The sequence below is a fragment of the Aegilops tauschii genome, chromosome 6 (assembly GCF_002575655.3).
Source record: "Aegilops tauschii subsp. strangulata cultivar AL8/78 chromosome 6, Aet v6.0, whole genome shotgun sequence".
NCBI lineage: Eukaryota > Viridiplantae > Streptophyta > Magnoliopsida > Poales > Poaceae > Aegilops > Aegilops tauschii.
In genome coordinates, this window is record NC_053040.3 from 474,798,397 (window position 1) to 474,813,936 (window position 15,540).

At 43.5% G+C, this 15,540-nt stretch overlaps 1 protein-coding gene across 1 annotated transcript; it reads left to right on the forward strand.

The window, feature by feature from the left end:
* Positions 1 to 744: 744 nt before the first annotated feature.
* LOC109742332 (thioredoxin-like protein CDSP32, chloroplastic) lies at positions 745 to 2,107 on the forward strand. The gene has a single exon (XM_020301416.4). It carries the CDS (start codon positions 901 to 903, stop codon positions 1,810 to 1,812), a length of 912 nt encoding a protein of 303 aa, XP_020157005.1. The 5' UTR covers positions 745 to 900; the 3' UTR covers positions 1,813 to 2,107.
* Positions 2,108 to 15,540: the final 13,433 nt, after the last annotated feature.

Genomic DNA, 15,540 nt, shown 5'->3' on the forward strand with positions numbered 1-15,540 from the left:
GTTGCGGCTTCGATCTGGCCAACTAGAGGGTATATAGATCATTTACCCCGGTCCTGTTTATTTCTGTGTTGGCCGTACTAGCTATTTGCATAGATGTTTCTGCTATATGCCTAGTACGTGATTACGTGATTAAATATTAGTACGGAATTAGTACTGTCAATGCCATATTCATGATTTATTTCTAGATTAGATTAATCAAAAAATTGCTAATATGCTCAACAATATCTATTATGTTGCATCTTCTGTAGTGAAAATGTTGTGATATTCAATTTGTAAAGTCTGCGACATATGACAGTGCATGTATGATATTTTAGATATGAATCAAAAGGTCTATATTTGAAATAGTACTGCATATGGCCTTACAAAGATAAATCAGCGTCAGATGGGTTACTGTAAAGTGTGAACTGGCGGACAGGAAGCAGATTCTGCCGCTGATATTTCGCAGGCGCTTGTGACGCTTTCAGAGATCCCTAGTTGAGTTTTGACAGGTGTTTGGTAGAGTTCGGCATCTCGGTGATTTAAAAAAAATTGTTTTATGTTCGTCCTATCCAAATCTCAGTCAATCAAAATATCGAAACCTGCCAGTAAACCCCAGATCACCCGAGAGTTCAAAGCAAATTAGTTGTGGCCATGACTAGGTGGGGCAAAAAATCAGATTGAGGTGTGTGGTCTCACCAAGAAGCCGACAAAAGTGGAAGTGCAAATCATTGAAAAATCTGAGCTGAATGAAACACCAGCCACAAACCATCTTGAGTGGATGAGTTTTGATTGGAAGCCAACTCCCCTCTCATCCTATTCTTCAAGCCCTCTCCCCCCTTCTCTAGAAGCAGCCAGTCAGCAGGAGTGCTCGCTCGCTGCCATCATCAGTAGCTAGCTCGATTAAGCACAGATAGTGCATCAATGGCGTCCACCGCACAGCTTCTTGGCCACCTCGCCAGCTCCACGGCCACAGCCAGCCTTAGCTTCACGCCTGTCAGCGGCGGCGGCAGCAGCAGCAAGGTCAGGTTCCTGCCGGCAACGGCGCAGAGGCGCCGCATGGTGGCGCGGCCGCGGGCGGCGGTGTCCGGTGCGGAGAAGGAGAAGGCCAAGCCGGCCGAGTCCGGCGGCAAGGAGGACGAGCGCGTGGTGCAGGTGCACAGCGCCGAGGAGTTCGACAGCGCGCTCCAGAAGGCCAAGAACCGGCTCGTGGTGGTGGAGTTCGCGGCGAGCCACAGCGTGAACAGCAAGCGCATCTACCCGTGCATGGTGGACCTCAGCCGCACCTGCGGCGACGTCGACTTCCTCCTCGTCATGGGCGACGAGTCGGAGGCCACGCGGGAGCTCTGCCAGCGGGAGGGCATCACCCAGGTGCCGCACTTCTCCTTCTACAAGGGCACCGAGAAGGTGCACGAGGAGGAGGGCATCGGCCCCGACCAGCTCGCCGGCGACGTCCTCTACTACGGCGACAACCACGCCGGCGTCGTGCAGCTGCACAGCCGGACGGACGTGGAGGCGCTCATGGCGGAGCACAGCGGCGAGGGCGGCAAGCTGCTGGTGCTGGACGTCGGGCTCAAGCACTGCGGGCCATGCGTCAAGGTCTACCCCACCGTCGTCAAGCTCTCCCGCTCCATGGCCGACACCGCCGTCTTCGCGCGCATGAACGGCGACGAGAACGACGCATGCATGCAGTTCCTCAAGGACATGGAGGTCGTCGAGGTGCCCACCTTCCTCTTCATCAGGGACGCCAAGATCGTCGGCCGCTACGTCGGCTCCGGCAAGGGCGAGCTCATCGGCGAGATCCTCCGCTACCAGGGCGTCAGGGTTACATACTAATTAAACCACCAAGCCACCAGCAATGCTTTATGTACGTACGTAGTACAACGATCGATACTTGTGAATTCGGCCAAACGAAATTAAGGAGTGCAGATAGAATTACTCCTGCAGTTTACTGCATGCATGCGGCATCGATCGATGCTATATATAGGTTCATATTTAGACATTTTTATGCTCTTAATTATCTGGTATTGGGCGCCAATACATACGGTTATAGCAGTAATAGAATTTTCGAGTGCAAATTGTAATAAGTTTATAATGGTTTTATTGTGATATTATCAGAGCTTTGCCATCCTACTTTTTTTTGATAGAAGGGCATTCTTTATTATCTCAAATGTTGCATCAAGCGATACAAAGCATTATGAATAACACCCGGCCTCTGCATAATTAAGATGCATACAGCCAGTCCCGAAAAGTCCGGCAAAAAGAAATGAAACTAAACCAACAAAACGACAACAACACTAGAGTCCTATAGACCAACACTATGTCTACGTCGAAAGTGGTGGTGGATCAATTCGGAGGTTATGCTACCATCCATGTTGGAAAAAAACCTCTGTAGCAGCCTGCTCCAACCGCCACTCACGCTGCCGAGTATTAACATGTAAGCCGAGTGTCAAAACACGGGTATTCGTCAAGGCAAGGAAAAACTCGTGGCAAAAAAGAGTGACTCGGCTTATGGCCTAGTAAATCGAGTGAGCCCTCTAAAAAGCCTTTGGCTTACATATAAGACTCGGCATACCGCACGGAGTTACTCAGCTTACAGCCAATCCTAGGCAAAGTTTGTCGGCACGTGGCGATCATGGGACTTGCAGACGGCAGCGTCACGACGCCTGCTGTAAGCCGAGCGCCCCGATAAACGGCACTCGGGTTACATCGCCTATTTTTCCATAACCAGATTTTCGTGTAAAAAAATGTTTTTAAAAATGTGGTCCATTTCGAGCCGGTGTAGGAAGGTTCAGGACATTGGGTGCTCGTCCCCCCCTCCCACTTTGAGCCGGCGGGAGGATATCTCTCAAGTGTTGATAACTCAACTGCTAAAGCTTATAAATATTATTTGGCTCCCCTTGTGTCAAATCAATAAATTTGGGTTGAAATACTAGCCTCGGAGACTGTTGCAATCCCCTATATTTGTTGGTCATCAAGACTATTTTCTGGAGTCTGTGCTGAGGAGCATAACTCTGTTTATTAAGTTCACTTAGGAGTTAATTATTCACTGCACTATATCTTTACTGTGAAGAATCTCAGGGATTCCAAAACTAAGATCATGCCCTCTAAAAAATAGAGGAGGTAAGGAACTTCCAACTAGCTCTACTCTGTATTCGCCCTCTGTTTTAAGTCAACTTGTGGCACCACCACCACATACTTTACATACTCATATGTCACACACAGTAGGGACTAATTTTGCTATTGATGATACTTATGATGATGCTTCTACTTTGCTTCATAATATTGTTCCACTTGGTGAATTATTGGATTCTCATATTGCTAAAGCTAAAGAAACTGAAACTACTAAAAATTCTCAAGGGAGGAGAAGACAACTCGGTCTCCCCCTTCAAGGCCGTGGAAAAGGGAGACACTTTCTATTCTCAGTTTTATCCTGATCTTTCTTTATCTAATATTAATGCATTAAAGGCCGTTAAGTCAATCTATGCTCAAAATATGGTGCTCGCTCAAGAGGTTATTGCATTGGAGGAACAAAACCGTGCACTTTGTGAGATCGTCAGAAAGATGAATGAGTTGGCAGCATGGAAGGACAAGGCCACCACTTCATTGCCACCGCCAAAGAAAGAAACGGGTACGGGCACCACCCTTGGCTTATTCCAACCTTGGGGGAAGTGCCCCGGTATCATATCACCATCACTTTTATTATCATTATTTATTTTAGTTCGATCTTTAGTTACTTCGTGATTTAGAAGAATAAAAGTTTTAGTATGAAGTAGTTTTCGAGTGCTTGTTTCGTGATCGTTCTATCTATCTATGTAATCATGAGTGAGAGTTATATAATAAAGATTAGTTTGAGTTTTGTTAATTTACTTTCTTGCATCAATCATAGCATGAAAACAAAAGGACCATGTGCTAATACCATGGGGAGTAACGACTTCACATACAAGAAGTATAGTTTTTAAAATTTATTGGAAGTTGACAAACATAGCATTGGTCATTGATGCAATTCATGAAAGAATAATAAAGGAAGAGATATTTCACATATAAATACACTATCCTGGACATCTTTATTATTGTAAGCCCCCATTAATTATTTTCAAGCTTGATCAAATAGTTGATGTTGGACAAGGAAGAGAACGCAATGAGTTATGTTTGCTTATATTCACATCGAAGTTATACTGTCATGGATCCACTAACATGTGGTGCTTGCTCATAATATTTTGCTAGCCAAAATTTCGTACTTGGTATAGATACTACTTGTGCATCCAAATACCCTTAAACCCAGTTTCTTGTCATGAGAGTCCACCAAATCTACCTATGGATTGGATAAGATCCTTCAAGTAAGTTGTCATCGGTGCAAAGCAATAAAATATTACTCCTAAATATGCATGATGTTTTATTGTAAGGAAAAACAAGTTGTGTACGAACTTGTGATGGTGAAGAAGTAAAAGCGACGGACTGCATAATAAAGGTCGCTGCCACAAGGGGCAATATAATGCAAAATGATAGGCCCTTAATGCAAATAAGCGTCACTTTTTATTAGAGATACACAAGTAGTATCTCTACTATTGACTCTTGCAATGAAAAAGCGCATGACAACTTTGTTTCCCTCTGTAAAGGGTCTATCTTTTACTTTTTAGTTTTAACGTTTCTGTAAGAGTCAATAGTATTCATTCATATTTCGATTTTGATTATTCTACACTAGGCAAGCATCATGTGGTAGGGAAAGATTCAGGCAGATGAAGGAAATATGCCCTAGAGGCAATAATAAAGTTGTTATTTATATTTCCTTATATCATGATAAATGTTAATTATTCATGCTAGAATTGTATTAACCGGAAACTTGATACATGTGTGGATACAAAGACAAAACAAAGTGTCCCTAGTAAGCCTCTACTAGACTAGCTCGTTAATCAAAGATGGTTAAGTTTCCTAACCATAGACATGTGTTGTCATTTGATGAACGGGAATGATGTGATGGACAAGACCCATCCGTTAGCTTAGCATAATGATCGTTAAGTTTTATTGCTATTGCTTTCTTCATGACTTATACATATTCCTTTGACTATGAGATTATGCAACTCCCGGATACCGGAGGAATACCTTGTGTGCTATCAAACGTCACAACGTAACTGGGTGATTATAAAGATGCTCTACAGGTATCTCCAAAGGTGTTTGTTGGGTTGGCATAGATCGAGATTAGGATTTGTCACTCCGAGTATCAGAGAGGTATCTCTGGGCCCTCTCGGTAATGCACATCATAATAAGCCTTGCAAGCAATATGACTAATGAGTTAGTTGCAGGATGATGTATTACAGAACGAGTAAAGAGGCTTGCCAGTAATGAGATTGAACTAGGTATGAAGATACCGATGATCGAATCTCGGGCAAGTAACATACCAATGACAAAGGGAATAACGTATGTTGTCATAACGGTTCGACCGATAAAGATCTTTTTAGAATATGTGGGAGCCAATATGAGCATCCAGGTTTCGCTATTGGTTATTGACCGGAGAGGAGTCTCGGTCATGTCTACATAGTTCTCGAACCCGTAGGGTCCGCACGCTTAACGTTCGATGACGATTTGTATTATATGAGTTATGTGATTTGGTGACCGAATGCTGTTCGGAGTCCTGGATGAGATCACGGACATGACGAGGAGTCTCAAAATGGTCGAGAGATAAAGATTCATATATAGGACGATGATATTTGGACACCGGAAGTGTTTCGGGGGTACCGGCTACATATCAGGTCACCGGAAGGGGTTCCGGGCACCCCCCCAGCAAAGATATGGGCCTATTGGGCCAAGAGGGGAAACACAGCAGCCAGCATGGGCTGTTGCACCCCCCTTGTTGGCCGAATAGGAAGAGGAAGGGAAAAGGGAAGAGAGAAGGAAGGGGAGGTAATTCGGCCTCCCCTTCCTTCCCTCCTCTCTCCCCCTTCCTTCCCTCTCCGGATGAATATGGAAGGGGGGCGAATTGGGAGGCACCCAAGTAGGATTCCTCCTACTTGGGGCGCCCCTGGCTGCTTCTCCCCTCCCCCCTCCAACATATATATATGAGGGGGGCACCGCTAGAACACACAACATTGATTCCTAGCCGTGTGCGGCGCCCCCCTCCACTGTTTACGCCTCCGGTCATGTTTACGTAGTGCTTAGGCGAAGCCCTGCGCGGATCACTTCACCATCACCGTCACCACACCGTCGCGCTGACGGAACTCTCCCTCGACACTTTGCTGGATCAAGAGTTCGAGGGACATCATCGAGCTGAACGTGTGCAGAACTCGGAGGTGCCGTACGTTCGGTGTTTGATCGGTCGGAACGAGAAGAAGTTTGACTACATCAACCGCGCTGTCAAACGCTTCCGCTTTCGGTCTACGAGGGTACGTAGACACACTCTCCCCCTCTCGTTGCTATGCATCTCCTAGATAGATCTTGCGTGAGCGTAGGAAATTTTTGAAATTGCATGCTACGTTTCCCAACAGCAGATATATCCAGTTGGATATAGGTGATCATGAGTTGTTATTATTATTGACATTATCCCTGAGGTAAACGAGTTGGGAGGTGAAACATTAAACCCCCATCTTTCTGTGTGTCTGATTGAAACGTTTGTTCTAAAAATATGCTTTGAGTGTCAGCAATCATGGAAGACTATATGATAGTTGAGTATGTATAATTTGCTAAACCAAGAGCTCTTACATAGACTCTTCCTGTAAATATGATGAATTGTAATTGCTTTGATGATTGAGAACATAGTTTGTTAGTTTTCAAGAAAGTTTATTGTTTATACTTCAGCTTGTGGATGAACTGTTACTTGATCATGAGAAGTTTTATGACGAATAATTGTTATTATAATAATGATCTTGATGCTTCTATGTTCGTATTTTGTTTTATCGATGCCTCTCTCTATAAAACATGTGGTCATGATTATCGAGTTCGGCATTCGCTTAAGGACAAGCCAGGTGTAAGCTTGGGGGAGTTGATACGTCCATTTTGCATCATGTTTTCCTACTGTTATTTATAATGTTTTTTATCATTATTTCACTGTATGATGCAATTCTAATGCCTTTTCTCTCTTAATATGCAAGATATACATGAAGAGGAAAATTGTCGCAAGCTGGAATTCTGGACCAAAAAGAGCTACAGCAGAGATAGCTATTCTCCGAAGCTCCAAATTACCTAAAACATTATGGAGATTAATTTTGGAATATATAGAAAATACTGGACGAAAACGACACCGAAGAAGATAAATGGTGGGCTCACAAGGCAGGGGCGCGCCATGCCCCTTGTGGGGACCACAGAAGGCCTCCGGTGCCCCTCTTCTACTATATGAGGCCATTTTCCCTCAAAAACAAATAAGAGAAGAGACGTTTGGGACGAAGCATCGCCGTCTCGAGGTGGAACCTGGGCAGGAGCACGTTTGCTCTCCGGCGGAGCGATTCCGACGGGTATACTTTCCTCCGGGAGGGGGAAATCGAAGCCATCGACATTACCAACAATCCTCTCATCGTGGGAGGACCAATCTTCATCAGCATTTTCACCAGCACCATCTCATCTCAAACCCTATTTCATTTTTTGTGTTCAATTTTTCCTCAAACCCACAGATTGTTACATTTGGGTTGCTAGTAGTGTTGATTACATCTGTAGTTGATGCTAGTTGGTTTGTTTGGTGGAAGATCATATGTTCACATTGTTAATCAGAAATTATTCTTCTATGATATTGAACATGAATATGAGTTATGAGTAGTTCCATTTGTTCTTGAGGATATGGGAGAAGACTTATTATAAGTAATCATGTGAAGTTGGTATTCATTCAATATTTTGATGATATGTATGTTGTTCTTACTCTGGTGGTGTCATGTAAAACGTCAACTACACGACACATTATCATACTTGGTCCTAGGGGAAGGCACTGGGGAGTAGTAAGTATATGATGGGTTGAGATAGTGACAAAAGATTAAAGCTAGTTTATGCGTTATTCCGTAAAGGGCGGAATTTGGATCCATATGTTTCATGCTATGCTTAGATTTATGTTAATTCTTTTTTCGTAGTTGTAGATGCTTATGAGAGGGGGTAACCATAAGTGGGTAACAGCACCCTAGCAACGGTCCACCCACATATCAAATTATCAAAGTAGTGAATGCTAACCAACTAAACATAATGGACATGACTGGTGAAATTTCCATGTGTCCTCAAGAACGCTTTGCTCACTATAAGAAGTACTTTCGGGTTGTCCTTTGCTATAAAAGGGATTGGGCCACTTTGTTACTATTGCTACTTGCTACGAATTATCTTGCTATCAAATTATACGTTACTACTACTTACAGCACTTGCAGAGAATACCTTGCTAAACCGCTTATCAATTCCTTCTCCTCCTCTTATCAATTCCTTCTTCTCCTTGTTGGGTTCGACACTCTTAATTATCGAAAGGGCTACGATTGATCCCGTATACTTGTGGGTCATCAAGGCGGGCCAAGCACCGCCGTGTGCTGAGAGGTCATGGTCGTTGGCCACGCCGGGAGATGGGAAGCCACTGCTCGGCTTGCGCTTGCGTGAAGGGCTTCACGGCGCATCACTTGTTGGCCGAGGGCCTTTGTTTCACGGGTCGCTGCCCCTAGTCCCGATGAGCCCGCGACGTCGGTCGTGGAACACCGCGTCCTCATGTCGGTCATGGAACACCACGTCCTCGAATAGCTTTTCCCGACATCGCCGCAGGGCTAGGCATGGCCGCTGAACAAAGCATGAAGCAAGGGCTTTCTCAACACGGGCCTGAGTGGAGCGTGAGATCCTTTCCACGAACACTGGTTCCGTTGTGTTGGGTTGTCGTCCCGATTGACAACGAGTAAAGGCATCTTCAACGGGAACCCGCAAATTTCCTCCTGCATCCGTCCGCGGACATGGATGCGAGAGGCCGTCATCCAACTGTAGCCGCATACATTTCAAACTCTTTTTCAACAAACCGAATGAAATTCGTGAAACAAGGCCGGGTTTCATATAAACATGACAGATTTCACATAAACACGTTCAGATTTCATATAAACATGACGGATTTCGTTACATTTACATCAAAGCGGTGCTAGTCCGGCTCTAGAGGTAAATTAATACCTAATCTAAATGGTCGCTGGCGCCCGTTCCCTGTGTCCGGCCATGGCCTCGAGAACTGAAGCTTCACCGTCTCCACTTCTGCCTCGGCGCTCTCCAGCTCCGCCTCCGGTGGCCCGGGAAGTGAACTTGTCTGCCTCCATGATAACACACAAGTATAGGGGATCAATTGTACGAATAATCACAAGTGGACATGGTGCTACGCGCGGTCGATATCAGGCCTGCTCATTCCCACGTGATTCGTGCAGTCCAAATACGAGTAACATGTATTCTGAGATCCATGGGCTGTATACAAAGCATTCTGCATTCATATTACCTACGCCCTCACCAACAGATGGCCCACAAGGCAGGGTCGGGCATTCAAACGAGCAGTGCATTTGAGCATACGTCAATTAAGTCGGGCCTGCAATCCCAGGACCCCCTCCCCTGCAGCTCATTAAGTCACCCAGGAAGTTTTAATGGAAACAGTTCAGGACCTTTTGTCTTTGACATCACCCAACGGAAACCCCTTGGCTTACTTGGACTGGCTAGAGTAACTTTTCATTAAACAAGCTTGATTAAATATTCTGACATAAACATTTATCGTCTCTCAATACAATGTATTGCAAGTGTTAGCCAACATTACCGATTATCAATGGAAACCATCCTCCTATTTTTATTTTTTTATTTTGCGGGGAAACCATCCTCCTATTGGTCACTTTGATTGCTTAAGCCATAGTTTTCCAAAAACCATCTGCCAACGATTATGACGGTGATTTTTTGAACAACCTGACGTACATTTTTCGATAGCTTAGAACAAAAGTAATGTAGGATACATTTCAAACATGTTTACATTTCAATGTTTAAATTCACTTATTTCGCTCAACCTATTTCAGTGTAACTGCTTAGAACAACACTTACAAGTGAAATCTGATTTTGATTGTAGAGACCTTATTCTTTTGAAATGAGCGAAACATGTTTCTTGAGTAGTTGAAGTTTATTTTAGTAAAATTATTTTTTAGAAGAGCGGATTTTTTAAATGAGTGCATGGGTACCGGTACCTAGCGAATGTTTTCAATCTGCCTTTTGAAATGAGTGAAATAAAACAATGCAATATGCTGTCTTAAACGAGTGAAATCACTATATTTAGAAAATTATTGAAGTTATTCGTTTTCAATTGATGGAAACGAGTGTAATCTATTTTCTGAAACGAGTGAAATCATTTTTGTTGAAGCTCTAAACGAATGAATTTTTTTCCTTTTGAAAATAATTGAAACTATTTGTTTGTATTAAGTGAAATGAGTGGAATCTTTTTTTTCAAACAAGTGGAGTGTATTTTAAACGAGTGCAATCGTTATTTTTGAAAATCAGACTAGGGCCGTTTCGAGGAAGGTTAATCTTCCAGCGCTTGTTGTTCGCTCGTCGGGCATCTGCTTTGCTTTTCCTGCACTTATCGAGCAAAAGAAAGACATGTGAGACCAGGCTGGAAAATTCTAACACATGAAATGTAAACAGGCATTTCCCACGTTCCACTTGAGCACCCAAATCCGTAATTCGCCCAAAAAATTGTTGACATGCTAGGGGGGTTGAGGCAATAGAGAGATGATTACAGGTGGGCTCGTTGGATCGTACCCAAAAGAAACCGAAAACCACAGATCAAGTATAGTTTTAGCCGGCTAATCTCTTAAACTCCGTTTCTGCAAAAGCCATCTCCTCTTCTCCATCTGCTTTTTCACAGGGCACGGCTTGGAGCGAGGGGCATGCTTAATGATGTCTGCCCACCTTCAAGATCAATTATGCCATCCCCGATCCGTGACGTGGGGTGCTGCCAGATGAGCATGTATTCATACGAGCATTAATAGCGTCTAGCCCACTCTTCTGATGTATAACACGACGTATTCAAGTGCGCCCCTGATTAACGCGTCAGGTATTACGAATGGGCCTGTATTAAGTAGGCATCTTGATGCGCAGCGGGACGTCTCAGATTTCGGCATCACGTGGTCGCATGTCTCAAAAATTCACGTCCATCAATTGTAGCCTTTCTCGATAAGTAAGAGTGTCAAACCCAACGAGGAGCTAAAGGTAAAATTAATATCCCTCCTTCTAGTTTTATCGACCACCGATACAATCTACGCACACTTAACGTTCGCTTCCTAAAACAATATGAAACTACTTTGTAGGTGTAAGGATAAGTTTGCGAGAATAAAACTAAATGTACTTAGTGAGAATAAAACTATGGGTAATTTGCAACATAATAAAAGTTAGTTGTTTAGTAGAAAGCTTTTGTAACATAAGAGAAGGATTGCAATTTTATATGAGGGGGAGGCATGAGTTAACATACTTTCTGTACTTGGATCATATGCACTTATGATTGGGACTCTAGCAAGCATCCGTAACTACTAAAAATCATTAGGGTAAAACCCAACCATAACATTAAGTAACAAGTCATCTTTACTCCTATACGCAACAACCCCCTTACTCAGGTATAAGCTTCTGTCACTCTCGCCACCCACTATAAGCGAATTATGAATGTATTGCAACACACTACAGCGGTAACCCCACACGCTGGCGCTACACGGAGGGCACCATAGGACGGCACCAAAATAAAACATACAACTAAAACCAATCATGATCATCAATCAACCCATAGGACAAAACGAATCTACTCAACATCATAGGATGGCAACACATCATTGGATAATAATATGTAGCATTAACCACCATGTTTAATTAGAGATTACCGTGGGTAGAAGAGGTGTTACACCGCTGCATAGAGGGGAGAGAGTTGGTGTTGACGGTTCCCCAAGCGGCGCTCCGGCGCCACCAGAAGAGAGGGGAGACAGCCCCCTCCTTCTTGCTTGGCCTCCCCCTAGATGGGAGGAGAGTTTACCCTCGGGTCCATGGCCGCCATGGCTCTCGAAGGGCAGGAGTCCCTCCGAGATTGGATCTCTCTCACTCCGTTCTCTTCTATTTCGTGTTCCTGTTTCCTGGCCGAAAACCGTATCCGGAGATCCGTAACTCCGATCGGGCTAAAATTTTAACACATTTTTTTCTCGATATAAGCTTCCTTGTGGCCGAAGAAGGACCCCAAACCGACTTACGAGGTGCCCACAAGGCAACCCCAAGCGGCCAGGGGGTGGTGGCGCCCTGACGCCTTGTGAAGGTTGTGGGCCTCCGTTTGCGTTGATTCCACCTCCCAAAAATCACACATATTCAAAAATAAATCTTCATAAAATTTTACCGCGTTTGGACTTCATTTGATATGGACTTTCAGCGGAACAAACAACATGCAAAAAACAAGAACTGGTACGATATGTTAGTCCCAAAGATAATATAAAATATTGCCAAACATATATGAAAGTTGTAAATATTGGCATGAAACAATCAAAAATTATAGATACGACGGAGAAGTATCAGCATCCCCAAGCTTAGTTCCTGCTCGTACTCGAGTAGGTAAATAATAAAAAGATAATTTTTAATGTGGAATGATACCTAACATAATCTTGATCATATAATCTAATCATAGCATGAATATTAACATACGAGTGATTCAAGGCAATAGTCTATCATTTGATATAAAGACATGAATACTCAGGCATACCAACAAACAATCATGCCTTTCAAAATAAAAATGCTAAAGAACGCTATCCCTATAAAATCATATAATCTTGTCATGCTCGATCTTTCTAACACAAAGTATTAATCATGTACAACCCCGATGACAAGCCAAGCAATTGGTTTATAATTTTTAACGCGCTTCAGCTTTTTCAACTCCCACGCAATACATGAGCATGAGCCATGGATATAGCACTATGGGTGAAATAAAATGTGATGATAGAGATCAATAAGGAGAAGTCAAAAAGGGAGAAAGTCTTGCATCAACTAGGTGGATCAACGGGCTAGGGAGATGCCCATCAATCGATATCAATGCGAGGAGTAGGGATTGCCATGCAACAGATGCACTAAGAACTATAAGTGTATGAAAACTGAACTGACAACTAAGTAGGTGTGCATCCAACTTGCTTGCTCATGAGGACCACGGGCATTTGAGGATGTCCATCATCGAAATATACAAGCCAAGTTCTTTAATGAAAAATTCCCACTAGTATATGAAAATGAGTACATAGGAGACTCTCTATATGAAAAACATGGTGCTACTCTGAAGCACAAGTGTGGTAAAAAGATAGTAACATTGCCCATTCTCTCTTTTTCCCTTTTTTGTTTTCTCTCTTTTTGGGGGCTCTTTTTGGCCTCTCTTTTTTCTTTTTTTCTTTTCGTCTGGTTCCTCCTCCCGACTTGTGGGGGAATCATATTCTCCATCATCCTTTTCTCACTGGGACAATGCTCTAGTAATGATGATCATGACACTTTTATTTACTTATACCTCAATATTACAACTCGATATCTAGAACAATATGACTATATGAATGTCTCTGATAGTGTACCAGGATGTGCATTGATCTAGCGTAACATGTATGATAATGATGAAAGGTGGCTGAGCCACAAATACTATGTCATCTATATGATCACGCAAAGCAATATGACAATGAACACGTATATCATAATAACAGAACGGTAGAAGTTGCATGGCAATATATCTCGGAATGACTATGGAAATGCCATAAAAGTTATGGTGGCTGTTTTGAGGAAGATATAAGGAGGCTTATGTGTGATAGAGTGTATCATATCACGAGGTTTGGTTGCACCGGCCAAGTTTGCACCAACTATCGAGGTGAGAAAGGGCAATGCATGTTACCGAAGAGGCTAGCAAATGGCGGAAAGGTAAGTGTGTGTATAATCCATGGACTCACATTAGTCATAAAAAACTCACATACTTATTGCCAAAGTTTATTACCCCTCGAAGCGAAGTACTACTATGCATGCTTTTAAGTGAAGCTTCCTATATGTAGAGAAACATGCATCCAAACTTCAAATGATATAAGTGAAGCACATGAAGTATGCTATAAGGTCATACTCAAAAGATATAAGTGAAGTGCAAAGAGCATTCTATAAATCAACCAAGGACTATCTCATACCAGCATGGTGCATTACTAAAAGAAAAAGAAAAAGCACACGACGCTCCAAGAATTTACGCATATCATGTGAACAAGAAGAAAGATGGGATGCCTTCCGGGGCATCCCCAAGCTTAGACGCTTCCTTGAATATGTTCCGAATCAAACTGATCTCGTTCCATTCATTGATGCATTACAGAAGACTCGTCGGTTCCAGGACGAGAGAGAGTCGCGTCGGTAGCGGGAGGAACCGCCCGACGGTTTGGGCAAGGGGAGATTTTCCCCTTAATACATTTTGTAATTAATCTTAACAGAATATTTACTTGGGTACCTAAGCTTGAACTCTTACCTCTCCTTATTCTTCTCATATCGATACCTCTTCGATCTTCAAACACTTCATCCACATAAAACTTAACCAAACTTTTTATTAGAAGTGTTAGTACATATAACATCAAATCTCATCATGTCTTGGTGTAACATTATTGTATAATTATAATCAAACATTACCTACAGTATGCTACCACAATTCTATGGCTCTCGAGTCAATGGGCTACAGTCTGTAAAGATGCAAATGGTACATATACTTTGACGTCGCGGGCGTGTCAGTTTCGTGCTCGCGCAACGGGGCATGGACTCGGCGATGTCCTCCTCCTCGTCGGTCTCGCCGAACACCGCCTCGGTCATGTCGTCGCCCTCCTTGTAGGCGAATTCCACCTCCACCACCCGCTGGCAGTACCGCCACCGGGTGAGGCAGATCTTGCGGGAAGAGCGATAGGACTTGAGCAACTCCTACTGCACTGCCAGGTCCGCGACCAGCGCGACAACCCTACCGACGGCGAGCTGCTCCTTCGCCTGACTGCCTCCAATCTGGACGGGCATGAATGCAAACGCTGATCAAAAACACACTGAGAGGGGGACGGGGTTTTTGAAGGGCTAGGGCAGTTAGAACAAGGCTTGGAATCAATCTGGAACGGATACAGGAGGTTGAGGGTCGGAGATGCCCTAAGCAGTGTTCTGTGCTGATGATGGCCGGAGTGGTTTTTTTTTGACATAAATAACTTTATTTCTCAAATGATAGTGAGGTCGTTTGCAACAAGTTGAGAAATAAAGTCCGGAATTGAGCTATCCCAAAACTCCGAGAGTCTACTAGAGAGGGAGTATTTAGCTATACAATCAGCTACTTCATTTGCTTCCCGTAGACAAGCAATGATTTCATAATGAGCAACATCTAATCCCAACTCTTTTCCTTCAAATACAGTAGCTGAATCTTGTCCCGAGTATTCTTCCATACTAAACGCTTGGACCGCATTATACCAATCAGATTCTATCTGGAAAGTATTGCAACCGATCTTAGAGGCATGAACTCACCGCGCTCATCCCGCGCAATAGCCCCCATTCCTCCATTCATATTCTCATAACAAAAGGACGCATCCATGTTTATCTTCACTACTCCCCTTCCCGGTTTCTACCACA

Bases quoted from the DNA above. Each gene is read 5' to 3' on its own strand.
- LOC109742332 (XM_020301416.4), top strand. From the start codon at position 901: ATGGCGTCCACCGCACAGCTTCTTGGCCACCTCGCCAGCTCCACGGCC.